The sequence below is a fragment of the Bos indicus x Bos taurus genome, chromosome 7 (assembly GCF_003369695.1).
Source record: "Bos indicus x Bos taurus breed Angus x Brahman F1 hybrid chromosome 7, Bos_hybrid_MaternalHap_v2.0, whole genome shotgun sequence".
NCBI classification, from domain to species: Eukaryota; Metazoa; Chordata; class Mammalia; order Artiodactyla; family Bovidae; genus Bos; species Bos indicus x Bos taurus.
Window position 1 is genome coordinate 79,826,828 of NC_040082.1, and position 14,673 is coordinate 79,841,500.

The window sequence follows — 14,673 nt, forward strand, 5'->3', positions numbered from 1 at the left end:
GGTTAAATTAATAGGTGAACATACTTAGGGATCTCTTGCTTTCCTCATATAATAACTACATTTATGTAAATCCTGGGTATAATTATGTATAGATGTGATAGATTGGTTCCCTGTTCAATTTATCCATTCATGTCTTACTCTGATAACTAAAATGTGATACAACAGAAACTACACCTCTGAATTTTCTTTGTGTCTCCTATAAAAAAGGAGCTGATTTTTCAAGTTTGACAAAGGGAGCCTTTTGTCAGAGATTGGCCCTTTTACATTAGGAAGACAGGCTCCCGTCCTCCTGCTCTCTAGAAACTAGCGTAATAGAACAAGCAGATTCCAGACACCTTGGGCTAAACGCAGCTGTAAACCACAATGGAAAAACTGCCGCAAAGTATTCCCAGTAGAAATCTTAGAATTCCTTCAAGTATATTGAGATTTTGTTAGAAATTGAATTGCCAGTGTAATCTATCTTCCTTGTGAGAAAACATTCAGATAAAGAGCTGGGGCCTGGCAGCATTAACCATTAGAACATCCCTTAAATCAATAAGCTACAAATCTGGCCTCACATTCCTGCAACTCGCAGTGGTACCCTTAAGTGACTCGAGGCCAAAACAGCATGTCTGATGTCACATCTGAAACGAGGGCGAACTGTATGGCGATACACACCCGTAAGTTATGCCTAGGCCTTACCTTGTTGTGTTCTGCAAAATGCACGTATGTTTCATTGATGTGCATAAGAAAAGCAGTTTTCCTTTTGTTTTTCAGATTTTCCAAATGTGGTTATTGAAGGAGTTCTCCATGGGATATTTTACCCTCATCTACAGCCCAGGTAGAAATCCTCCATGGCTAGAAGAAGCTGAAGCAGGTTTCGAAGTCATAGTCAAGGAAATCGATACCTACCAAATTAACCTAAACTCTATGACATAACGGCTCTCTCGCTAGTGGTAAAATTCACAGTCCCAGCTTAATTCAGAGCAGGGACATTTCCATTAGAATGGTGCTTTTAAAAATAGAAACCGAATGGGGGCAGCGCTCAGGTTAAGGCCAAGTGTTTAAGAAGTAGAATGTAGCTGCCAATTTAGAAACCCCGGGAAAAGAAGACTAAAGAGGATCTTTGGGACCTCCAAGTGTAGCAAAAGAGTTCCTCTCCACTTCAATCACACCATTTGCTAATTGAAAATCTTACCCTGAATCATTGTGAGACTGATCAGCTTTGGTAGCTTTTTTGGTTCAGATTCTATGACACACTAATCTTTTCATCGTGAGATTTTTTTCCTCAGCCAGTGATAGATAACATTCTGAAATGCTGGCACCAGGAGAGCGTTACAGAAACACACTGCTAAATGTGAGGAAGGAACTAAACTGGAAATGAAATTATACTGACCATACTAGGGCATTTTAAAAATCATGGCATTTTAATTTGCATTACAGTGGAGTTGCATCATTTGCAGGGATTCGCTTCTAATGTCAGCACATAAGATAGAATGGGGGTCTCAAGATTATCCTTGAAAGCCCTTTAGAATGGTGCCATATTGGAAATCTCCATCCACCACAACCAGTTTTTTCTCCAGTGTTGGAAGAGACAACTGTTGAAGATAACGGTTGAAGACCAATTAAAGTTGTTGGTGTTTGTTCAGGCACTGTTTTGTAGAAGAAACACATGCCTTTAAACACTAGAATTATACTTAGCCTTGCAAGATGCTTGCCCTATAAAAGATAAATGTGAACGGACAGTGACTGCGGGGACACCAGATTGACAACACTCATCTTGGTTTACTCAAGGGCATCCATTCATTGAATAGGTGGTATAGTTGCCAGATTGATCGTTATTTTCCTTATTGCTTATCGTTTCCTTTTCCCTGACCTCATATTTTGTATTAATACAAATTAAATGAGTTTATGATGCACCTCCACTGTACATCTTAAAGACATTCAGATTTTGTCTAATAAAGGATAAAGGTATATATGCAGCCTGTATATGTGTGCTGTATTTGGGCATTTCCTTGAAAACTAATTAATAGCCTATTTATGATTATTAGCTTAATAAGCTTCTGTGTAGGAGAAAAATATTTAAATTCAAAACTAATAAGTAAATCATGGTTTTTGACTAAGCTCTAAACATACAGGTTTAAAGCTTGCTGCAAATTCTTGATGATGTATTTATGCTAGATGTGTGACAACATGGGAAAGAAAGTAAGAACTGAATAATCAAGTGTCATCAACCAAAAATGACTGAAGAGTCAAGTGTTGGAGATATTTTTTAAATGTTTTTGTTATTAGCTATTTTGAGTTAAATAAAAATGAAGAACCCAAAGTATTTGAATATGTCTTCTGCTGGTAGGATCTTATAATGGAGACACAAGCTGTGTCTTTTCTTTTTTCACACATGCACACACACACACTTCTCCCATATTCACATAAACATTTATTTCTAATCCAACAAGGTAAAAGTTAAATTACCTCACCTATTAAGCCAGTAGATATGCATTAAATAATTTATTTGCCAAGATAGTAAGAATTAAAAATATATATATAAAGATCAACCATCATTGGTAGCACACTACTGAAGGAATCTTTTGTGAGAATTAAAATCTTTTTTAGTGATGACTTTCATTTTTAATTTAATTTAAATGTTTATTATGCCATATTTCATTTCAATTCCATTACAGGAAATAGAAACCACAACTACAGTAGGTGTAAGCAGAATGGAAACATAAGAAACAGTGCTTACAGAATCTTCTAGAAGGATGCAGGGAATGACCTCCTGTGTGCTTCTAGGCACAATTTCCAGAATACCCCAGCAATTTCCAGTACCCTCCTTCCAGGGAAGCTACAACCTCTGTCTTAAGGAATTCAGGGGGCAGAAAGGCTGCTATGGAAGGTACTGAGGTCCAAAACAGCACGTGTAGTTGTGATCCAGGGATCAGCACATAGATTCAGGAGGTACCTGTTAGCACCATAACTGCCTCAGGGCAGCACCCAGGAAGCTGGTGACTGGGCACAAGAACAAGTGTCCAGCTGTCACCACCTACACTGCGGTTGCCTCTCACACCCATGGCCTTGCTTGTCAGCAGCCACAGCACAGAGCAGCAGGATGATGGTATTCACCCACTTCCATCTTCTTGTGTATTGCTCATGAAAGCACAAGCAATTGGCAGAAGCTTCTTCTTGATCCCCAACTTCAAGGGAGTCTGGGAAGGAGTTGGAACTTCCTGGTCTCAGCAGCTCAGAAATGCGTGTTGAAAAGAGGATGGAATGCATTTCCACAGTCAAAATTTTCATAAAAAGATAGATAAAAAGAAAAATCTTCTCCCATCCTGTCTCCTCGATTCCCAGTTCCCTTCCTAGAGACACCACTGTACTTGGTTTATTTGTGGACTTTCAGAAATTCCCATCCACATGCAAGCAAATACTGAGTATTTGGTATACATATATTCTTCTGTTTCTCCATTTTTATAAGATGGATTTTTCATATCATGGATTCATAGCCAGGAAAGAAGTAAGGAGTACAGGGAAGAAAAGAGAATAAAGAGAAGGAAAAGAAGCCCTCTTACCACTTACGCCAGGATATAGAGACAGCCCTCACACTCCCTCACCCCCCAGTTCTTGGGTTTGGTGCTTTGCTTGGGGCTGGTCTCAGAATGGTTCCCGCCTGCCCATTGCTGTTTCACGCAGAGCCTTTCTCAGACCTAACCTCCGCCATCTGGCCAGTTTGCATATGGCGGCCCCGATATCCTTTCTGTTGGTGTTCTTCTTTCTCCTCCTCCTCTCCCCCATTTCAAACAGCAGACTGTGTATACAATCCCAACAGCACTGTGGCCATCACCACATGGTAAATTCTTCAGTCACTTCACTTTGAGAAGTGTGTAAGTCTTATGATCACAGTTTAGGAACAACAAAGGGCTTTTATCTCTTTTGTCAACTTGGTCAATTGATAATGGCTGTCTAAAGTGCTCAGGTAAGGATTCTGACTCACCAACCAGAGTGGATACTATCCAAAACAAGCAGAAAATAACAAATGTCAGCAAGGATGCAGAGACCTGGAAACCCTTATACATTGCTAGTAGGAATGTAAAACGGTGCAAACTCTGTGGAAAATAGTATGGCAGTTCTTTAAAAAATTAAAATTACAATATGATCTAGCAATTCCGCTTCTGGATATATACCAAAGGAAAAAAGTGAAAGCAGGGACTTGAACAGTTATTTCTACAACCAAGTTACAAATGAGTTTCACAATAACCAAAAGGTAGAAGCAACCCAAGTGTCCACTGATGGATGAATGGATAAAATGTGGTCTATACATACAGTGGATTATTCAGCCTTAAAAAGGAAGGGAATTCTGACACCTGCTACAAGATGGATAAATCTTGAAGACATTATGCTAAGTGAAGTCAGCCAGTCACAAAAGGACAACTGCTGTATGATTCCACTTATTTGAGGTGTCTAGAATAGTCATACTCCTAGAAACAGAAAATAGAGTGGTGGTTGCCAGGGGCTGGGGGTGGGGAGAGATGGGGAGTTAGTGGGTTTCAGTTGGGGAAGGTAAAGTTCTGAAGATGGATGGTGATGATGGTGGTTGCACAGTGATGTGAATGCACTTTCTGCCACTGTAAAAAAAAATGATTAAAACAGTAAATTTTATGTTGTATATTTTACCACAGTTCTTTTAGAATAGACTCTGAGTAAGGGTGTGGTGACCAATTAGTGATATTTGTCAAGGGTGCTATTCTCATATCCCTGGTAACCTATGAGATTCTAAAAACAATAGTTCTGAGCCAGAGATGTGCATCAGAATCGCCTAAAACTGAGTCAGTAAATCGGGGAGGCGGCGGGTGGGGGCCTGTCAGTGGGTACTGAGAGAAACTTCCCAGTTGATTCTGACACATACTTAGGTTAGGAACCACTGTTTGACGCTTTGAGAGTGTGAGATGGTTTCTGAACTCCCCTTCTTTGGTGATTATTGACTTCCCTTCCTCCTGCAGAATCTACTATGAAATAAATGAAGATTTAACTCTCCTAGTATTGCATTCATTCTGGCTGCGGTAACAGAAATAGCATAGACTGGATGGCTTATAAACAACAAATATTTATTTCTCTCAGTTCTGAACTCTGGGAAGTACAAGATCAGGGCACATGTGGTATGTAATACGGGGCTCTGTTTTCCCTGTGTAGTTACGTGGTGGGGAATTTACCAGGGATCTCTCTGGGGCCTCTTTCACAAGGGCACTAATCCCTAATCACCTCCCAAAGGCCCCCCAAACACCATCACTTAGGGAATTTAATTTCAGCATATTAATTTGGGGGTGTGGATGTGGACCCAAACATTCAGTCTATAGCAGGATTCTTTGAAGAAGCAGAGAGGATGACAGACAAGTTTGTAGTGGTCTCAGTTGATACCATATAATGAATATATTCATTTATTCATCCATTCTTTAAATGAAATTACAGCATGGTGTTAGTTATCTAAAGAACAGAGAGACATAATCCTTGTTTTCCAGAATTTTAGCCATTTATGAGGGAGTATCTTTCCATTTAACTGAACTGGATATAAGGTTCAGTGATTCAAACGATCTTCTCCAGTCTTTCTAACTCAGCTTTGAAATGATCAATTTTCATCTCGGCTTTGTTTCAGTTTTCATCCTTGATGATAATGATAGATTTCGAATTCAGCAGCAGAAACCCAGGAAAGTAACAGACAGTAACTCAAAACAGAAAATTCTGCAACATTTATGTTTTCTGTCCGTGAAGATGCAGAGTGACCGTCTGGATTCTGAGGGTGAAGAGGTGTTTATTTTTGTGTGGGAGGGAGGAGGGCACATTGAAATGTTAAGTCTTTGGAATACATGTAATTGACTAAAGAAAAATGTTGTTTTATATTCTCAGAGTATAATTGCAAGTCTGACCTATAAGATGTGAAACATTTTCAGTCTTCTTTTACTTGAACATCAGCCATGGTGCCATCAACAGTGTCTCCAGCTCTGATCATCTCTTAGATGGTCTTATGTACTGAGCACCTCTGGGTGTCACCTGTTGTGATACTAAGGCTTTTCATACTTGATCTCATTATAACTTGACACAGCTTTTACAAGTTTTTATAGAAGAAGAAATTGAAGATCAGAGAGATTAGCAAGTAACTAACACGATAAAACACTAATCTGGGCTAAGTTCTGTCCATGGATTATCCCATAAAAGCCTTCCAGCATCTTCCTGAGGTATGTGTTCTTATTTTTCCATTCTACAGTGAAAAAAATGAAGGCTAGAAAGGCACAATAGCTTGACTAAGGCTACCAGGTTATAAAAGGGATCAGGATTTGCACTGATCATCCACAAAATTTGAGCTGTCTCTCTCCCCCATCAGCCTCCCGTTAGAACTGTTTTTTTTTTCTTTTTTAAACTGTAATGTGCATTTTTGAATCACATTTGAATATTTAAGTCAGAAAAGTGTTGTGACAGTTGCTCGTATTTCTACCCTACATTATACATCAGTGCTTTTCCATCTCCCTTGATTAAACCGAGGGAGTGCTCTGTGCTCTCGGCTGCAGGATCCTCTTGGGCCTCTCTCAGCTTTCCACTTTCACTGTAGTCTGTCCTTCACACAAGAGCCAGAGCCATCTTTTTGACATGTCCATCAGGTCATGTCACTCGCTTGCTCAAAATTATCCAGTCGCTTCCATCCCCACTTAAAATGGAAACTCCTACCACCCTCTCCAAGTTCCTCACCCTCCTCTTCCTGGTACTTATCTCACCGGTGACACTAGCCTTTCTTTTCCCAGGACTTGCCAACCTTGGTTCTCGCTCAAGCCCTTTGACCCTGCTAGTCTCTCCCTGAAACAGTCTTCTCTTAACAGAAGGCTGGCCCACTCTCACCTGTTAGGTCTCAGCTTAGATCTTATGTAGCACTCAAACTCTCACTGTGCCCGCTTCTTCTCTCAGAGCACACTGGTACCATCTTCATCTGTTTATTTAATGTCTTTCTCCCCAGGGAAGCTGGGGAGAGCTGCACGAGGGCAGGGGCAGCATCTGACTTGTTTACCCTGTTTCTCAGAGCAGAGATGGGTAGATCCCAGAACCACTGTTGAAGGAGTTGGTGGCCAGCAGCCTGTGTTCCCATCCCGTCACTCAGCTCAGAGCTGGCTATGTGTGCGTCACGGCAGGGCCTTCAGAAATGTTTGTGGCGTATGTAAATGACCTTGACCTTGCAGTCAGGATTTGCTAACATCTTCCCAGAATCATTTGCATAATTATTCATTACCTCCTGTTTGTCCTAAAACAGTGGTTTTCTACACTTTGCTCACCAATTTGATACAAGTTCTAATGGCTCAAATGATTTCTTAAATGTCTATCCTTTACAAATGCATTACTAAGCTAATTCAGTGATTAAAAACCATGGTTTTGTGACATCTCAGGGCAGTGGTTTTCGAAGTTCAGACCTTGGATCAGCAGCATCAGCATCACCTAAGAACTCGTTAGAAGTACACATTCTCAGGCCCTTCCCTGGACACTTGGGGAGTGGGACCCAGAAATCTAATAGGCCTTCCAGGTGATTCTGATGTGCACCAAAGTTTGAGAGCCACAACCCTTCAAGCTGCATATTTTTTTCAATGCTTAAACTTTTTTTTTTAATTGAAAAAACCACAATACTTCTAGGAGGAGCAGGCACAAAATCAGACAATGCCAGATGGTCACGACGAAAGGCTGATGACACCTTTAAGATACCAGCCCATTAGCAGCTTAACAAAGCCAAAAAGGTATTTTAAATGTAGTAAAAGATAAGAGATATCTTACACTTAGAAGCTACTTTCTTTTACATGAGCTTTTATATCGGTATCAAAATTTTTTTCATCACATAAGGCATCATGATGTTGTTCTAAATCTGTGATATCTTTAAATGTGAATCTGAGTTAACTAGAATACTTGACTTCACGGAATTTATAGAATAATGTGATATTAGAGGGATAAATAACCCCCCAAATGTGTCAATGTGAAGTGTGTTACATGCTATAAAGAAAAAGAGGTTTACTTATATGCAGGGAAGATATCTAATTTAGCTTTGGGTGGGTCAGGAACCTTCTCCGATGTAGTGACATTGAAGTAGAGACATAAGGATGTTAAGAGGCATTAGCTGACAAGAATTGCGGGGAGGGGATGTCGCAGAGACATCAGCAGGTTCCAAAGCCCAAATGAGGAGAGAGCATCAGTCAAGGTCCCCAGGGAAAGCTGGTGAGTTAGAAAGATAGTGAGGGCTGGCGCTGGATCCCACAGGGCCCTTCTTGCGACGTGGAGGAGTTTGGTTTACAGCCTATGTGCCATGGGAAACAACTGACTGGTGTTACACAGGAGGGATATTTTATTTTATTCAGCTTTATTGAGGTATAATTGCCAAACAATGATTTGTTTGGGGTTTTTATACCCATTTATTTTTCTTGATCAGGCAGTGAAATTTTTAAAAATAGGAATTTTTTAAAATCCTTCAACTCGCAAGCATCAGCAAACAATATGTAATTTAGAATAAGGTATATGATGTGTCACACTTCATCTGATTTATTCTTAAAAGCTCATTCTGGACACCTGTAGAGAATGGACTGACTGGACAGGTGCAGGATCGGAAGCAGAGAGGCTGTTAGGGGGCCACTTGGATAACTTGGATGAGAGGTGGCCTATTTTAGGGATGTGGCTGGAGAGGGTGAGACAGATATTCAATATGTATCGAAGAGCTACCCATGAACTTGCTGGTAGGCATGGATGTGGAAGGTAAAAGGAGGGGAGAAAGAAGTTGGTAAGGGTGGGTTGGTTAGAATAATTGGTTGGATGATAGTGCCTTTCATTGATCTTGGAATGGGAGGTAGGGGCCTGCTACAGATTGAACATTTGGGTCCTCCACCCCACACAAGGACTTCCCTGCTGGCTCAGATGGTAAAGAATCTGCCTGCAATGCAAGAGACATGGGTTCAGTCCCTGGGTTGGGAAGATCCCCTGGAAGAGGGCATGGCAATCTACTCCAGTATTCCTGCCTGGAGAATTCCATGGACAGAGGAGCCTGATGAGCTACAGTCCATGGGGCTGCAAAGAGTCAGACACAACTGAGTGACTAACACCCCAACCCAAATTCATATGTTGAAACCTAGTCCCCAGTATGATGGGATTTGGGAATAAAGCTTTAGAAGGTGATCAGTTCTCAAGTGTGGGGAATTCACTTGTCTCTTTTACCATGTGAGGACACAGCAAAAAGATGGCAGTCTTGGAACCAGCAAGAGGGCATTTGCCAGACTCCAAATCTGCTGGTGCCTGCATCTTGGATCCCAGTCTCCAAAATGGTGAGAAATAGGCATGTGTTGTTTATAAGCCCGCACCTCCCACCGGTCCATGATGTTGTATTGTAGCAGCCTGAACTAACATAAGACCTCTATCTCCAGGGAGCCCCAGGTTCCTGGATAAATCCTCTGCCAGGTCTTGGTGGCTCCTGGTTTGCTGGTCAGTGTCTGCCCAAGCATGGAAGCAAAACTAGATGCAACATTGATTCAGTGGCAGAAGGAAACTAAGCTAGATTTCCCTCATTGTGATAGATTTATGCTGCTGACCTATCTCTAACTTCATGCCCGGTTCACAAGGGTCAGGAATATGCTCCAAAGCAGGAACAAAGCCAGGCACAGAGAGCAGACCTGTGACTTTGACCACAAAGGACTTCCTGTTGCTGCCTAACTGGGTTTACATGTCGTGAGTGGTGTGATTGTGCAGTTTTCTCAATGAGCCACATAAATGGCCCAACAAATGAGAATTCAAGTGAAAGGTTTCCAAAGTGGACACCATGACTTCCCAACATAGTACCTACAACTCAAGAGAGAGTGGTTTCTCATTGCTTCTCAGGTCAAATCCATAGTGCTTAGCAGAGGACTTGGCTTCACCAACTGCCAGCAGCTTGGCCCACTCATGACCAAGGCAAGTCACCCGAGCCAGCTCCCACCCACCATGGGCACTGCCACTGAAGGCTCACCACCATCTGGGGCTCTCCCCTTACTGCTTGACACCCACGTCACTTTTGCCAATCTACTTCTGTCATGCCCTTCTAACCTCAATTCAGAAAATAAAGAAGAAAAAAAAAAAAAATATGTATATATATATATATTTTTTTTTTTTTTACATAACAGCCTTTGAAAAAGAGTAGAAGCAGTCCAAAGACGAATGCCAGTGTTGAACCATCTTTCTTAGTCCTGGGTGGGTGGGTGTTAGTCGCTCAGTCGTGTCCAACTCTTTGTGACCCCATGGACTGTAGCCCACCAGGCTCCTCTGTCCATGGACTTCTCCAGGCAAGAATATGGAATGGGTTGCCATTTCCTTCTCCAAAGGATCTTCCCAACCCAGGGATCGAACCTGGCTCTGCCACACTGCAGGCAGACTCTTTACCAACTGAGCCACCAGGGAAGCACAACTCTTCCTAGTTCTGAAAGAGTTTAAATACCTCTTTATAGTATAATTATAGGTGTATTCTTTTTGGTTACCATTTCTCATCATTCTTGTTGAGCATCAATTATGCATGAAACACTGCCTAGGGGGAGACAAGGAGTGTGGTCTAATCTTTGACCAAGAGCAACTTCTGGTCCAAGGAGGAGACAGGAGATGTCCAGGAAGTTAACTGCTAGAACAAGGTTTGAAGAAGTCTCCAGTGAAGTCTCATCAGAGGAGCGAGCCCAGAAGGATGTGTTGGGGAGAAGGAGGGATGGGACAGGCTCTCCAGGCAGAGAGAGCAGCTTGTACAGGCTTGGAGGTGATTTAAAAGTTCTGGGGTCTTTATAAATAGAGAGCTGTACTTCAGCATGGCAGGGATAAATCGAGTCTTGACTTTGCTCCAAGCTGACTAGTTCTTAGTCCTCTCCTCAAGACATTCTGTCTCAATGTAGGTCCTAGTGTCTAGAGGAAGCATAGGAAGCAGACCTGTCTTTTGTCCAGGTTGGAAGGAAAAGGTTCAAATTTTCAAATTGAGATATCTATCCAAATGACAGGATATAATATCTATCACTTGAGACAGACAGTGACCTTAGTTTTAATAGCACTATAAAGGCCCAGTATGCTTCAGGAAAAAAGTCCTTCACACCCTCTGAAATGTGGAAACTTACATGATTCCTAATAAAAGTTTAGAAATAGGTAATAGAAGGGATATTGGCATGTTGAATCCTCTCTAAATCCCCCAAATTCGTGACTCCCAAGCATCCTGATGGATCTAGTGATGGGTTTACAATTCCATTGGTGGATTCCATAGTGTACTTCGCTTTGACTCTTACGATGTGTCAGATGCGGCTTCCCCGGGGGCTCAGCGGTAAAGAACCCACCTGCCAGCACAGGAGACTCAGGGTCGATCACTGGGTTGGGAAGATCCCCTGGAGGAGGACATGGCAACCCACTGCAGTATTCTTGCCTGGAGAATCCCATGGACAGAGGAGCTGGTGGGCTATGGTCCGTGGAGCTTCACAATCAGACACCACTGAGCGTGTCAGTTAACCTTTTCCACCCCCAGACAGGAGTCCTGTGACTAGTTGCTCTGATTCTATAGCACTCCCACTTGATTTTCCATCACACTATAATATCAGTAACTCTAGCAAATCTCTAAGTAGGTGATGTTATATTAATATCACCCCTAACACTTAGACTTGGCCAAAATGAAGTCCACAAGATGAATTGCAGACTTCAGTAAAAGCAGTTATGTACTTAACAGCACCAAATTTTTCCATTACAAATACTGTTTTTACTTTTTCTTGATTAAAAAAAAAAAAAAAAGTGCCTGGAGGGGGCTTTGAATTTCTAAGCCTTTGAATTTCTAAGCCTTCCAGATCAAAGATTTCTTCAGCTGTCTGAATTATAGGAATGTTGAAAAACAAAACCAAATCCTTTTCCTGCTATAAAATCCTTGCCATATTTTTGTCTTTAGGTAACTCAAAACGGCTGAACTAAAAAATGAGGTTGGTGAGTTCTGAAAATTCATCAGAAATAGAGTAGTCAATAATTTTGAAAGTGTCATTCTAATTAATCTGACCCAAGAATAAATTTTACTAAATTCTTATTTGATAATCCAGGAAATTGCTAAATAGCACTTAGAATAAAACAACTCATGGCTAAGGATGCCAAAACGTTTTAAATTGTTTATTAAAGTGATTCAAGACTAAGTTGTAATAATTTGGGCATGGTGGTAGGCGCAGCCAGTATAATTTTCCTGATTCTACTCACACCCTTGGCTACATTATGTGTCCTTTCAGCAGCACAACTAGCCAATGATGAGCTATTTCAAAAGCTCTTGCAGAAAGCATAGGCTTTCATAAAGTAGTAGTTTATATGGAGTCATCAGTTTGCTAACATTTTCAGTATACAGCCTGACCCTCAGGATAAATGGCTTCTACCAGGGGGAAGATGTTAACTCATTGGTCATCTGCTGTAATAGACACCCTAACAGTTTATTCAGTAGAGAAATCACATTATGCTCATAGTCATGAAAAAACTAGATGGCAAATACAGTGAAAAGTACATGTTCTTTGTGCGGGGCAGTAGCAATGGCTTATGTGCTTTCTGACATTTGAAGACTTAAGGCCCTTTTTATGTAAAGATGACATTTGATTCTAATTTCCTCCTATGTTACCTCTAAAATTTTTTTAACATTTTTTTTCTAAGTAGTTTATAAAGAAATATAGAGAAAAGTTAGAAGGCAAAAAAGTTTAAAAATTACAAACAGAAAAGAGTTTTAAAAATCCTACCATTGGCCTTTGTTTTATGTCACTCTACATTTTGTTGATTTTGTTTTATAAGAATGTATTTACATAATTGAGATCGTGCTGCATACAGAATTTCTCCTTTTTTCCCTAAAAAGTGTAGCATTAGTCTTAATGAATGCATGCTATTGCTTTACAACCATTTAGGGACATTCAAGTTGCTTCCAGTATTTTGCTAGCATAAATAATGCTGTAATTTTCATCTTTATACATAAAACTTTTCCAATATTGCTGTATTAGACAAAGGCTTTGGGTTGTAAGTCACAAGAAATCAATTCATCCTGGCTTAAGCAAACGAGGGAATGTAATAGGTTGGGTAACTGAAAAGCTGGGGGTGGAGATTGGCTTCAGGCATGGCTGGATTCAGAGACTGAGCAGCGTCTTCTAACATCTATCTTTCCATCTTCCCTTCCTGATTTCATTCTCATGCCTGCTCCTTCCCCTCTTCCCTAGCTCTGTTCTGGTATTTCCCACAGAACTATCACAGCTGAGACTCACTAATTTGGCTGGGGTCAGACACACATCCCTGAGCCTGTCACTGGGGCCAGGGCAAGGGAATGTTCCAGTTGGTCCACAGGACCTCCCCACCTCTCCCACATGACTCTTCCACCAACCTCACTCTGCACACCTGGACCCTTGGCTGTTTCTGGAACTCTCTAGTCTGCTGTTCATCCAGGGCCACAGCTCTGGTCCCCTCTGCCTCGCTCACTCTGCCCCAGGGTCCCGATGGCTTGCCGTACCCTCACTCCCTTCAGGTCCTACCCAGGGACTCCCCGACCACCTCTTCACCCTCTAGTCACTCTCCTGGCCTGTTTCTCTTCATGGACGTATAACTACCTGATGTTGTTATATATTCACGTGGTATGTATTTGAATAATTTGTCTCCTTCCAAGGGAACCATGAGAGCTGTTTGTTTGCAGCTCTCTCCAGCATCTAATATTTATCAAGTGAGTTAATGAATGAATTGGCCAGACCAGGCATGTACCTGTCTGAAGGGTCAGCACACCCTAAGGATAAGAAATGCCTGCAGGGATGACGTGATTCCTCAAAGAAAACCGGTGGCCATCTCCAGATCAAGGGGGACTGGATGCCAGATTGACCAAAGCAGTGTCACATTTTTAAGTTCAGATCACTTTCTACAGCAAGGTCCCAGGAGTGGAACGTCAATGGATATGAATGTTTTTAATATCCAGGTATGTACTTTAGCTTTATTGTTTAGTCAGTCGTGTCTGACTCTGCAACCTCATGGAGTATAGCCTTCCAAGGTCCTCTGTCCATGGGATTTCCCAGCAAAAAATATTGGAGTGGGTTTCCATTTCCTTCTTCAGGGGATGTTCCCAACCCAGGGGTCAAACCTGGATCTCCCTGCATTCTTTACCATGTGAGCCACCAAGGAAGCCCTCATACTTTACCCTTCCGGCCCCATAACCTCCTTATGGTAGGCAAAATAATCTTAAATGCAGATCACACCATGCCCCCCACTTCTTAAGCCTGAGAGCTCTCCATTGTACTGGAAATAAAAGAAAAGCTGTGCTCTGGCCCCAGGCCCCGAATGCTCTGCACTCAGCCTTACTCTCTGACCCTCTGCCTACAGCATACTGGCTTTTCTTGGCCCTCTCATTGCACCTCAGGATTCTCATATTTTCTCTCCCCATTGGGATGAAGGCCCATATCCCAGGTCTGGCCTGACAGCTACCACTTCTGTCTCCTCCAAGCTCAGCTCAAATGTCCCCTCAGGAGGCCACCTGAACAGCCCCCACCACCCACATCCCAGCCATTCCAGCAAACCTGTTATGTTCTCTCTACAGTATCAACACCCTTTTATATGGCACCTCATTTAATCTGTCTTCATCACTAGAATGTCAATTCCATGATGCCAGTCCCTGTCCACTGCTGTGTTCCCAAACTCAAAACTTGCACGTGGCATGTT

General features: G+C 41.8%; 1 protein-coding gene and 1 long non-coding RNA gene across 3 annotated transcripts in view; both read left to right on the plus strand.

Annotated features, from left to right (window-relative positions):
• The window catches only part of SNX24 (sorting nexin 24), a 172,049-nt gene extending 169,741 nt beyond the window's left edge, over window positions 1-2,308 (plus strand). For both annotated transcript variants that reach the window (XM_027546974.1, XM_027546975.1), the window contains exon 7: window positions 757-2,308. In XM_027546974.1, coding sequence (XP_027402775.1) covers window positions 757-824 — 68 coding nt within the window. In that variant the 3' untranslated portion in view covers window positions 825-2,308. The remainder of the gene's footprint in view (window positions 1-756) is intronic.
• Window positions 2,309-4,361: 2,053 nt separating this feature from the next.
• On the plus strand, window positions 4,362-10,095 carry LOC113895591. Its single transcript, XR_003511881.1, has 2 exons — window positions 4,362-5,129; window positions 5,624-10,095. It is a non-coding gene; the product is annotated as an uncharacterized LOC113895591 (long non-coding RNA).
• Window positions 10,096-14,673: the final 4,578 nt, after the last annotated feature.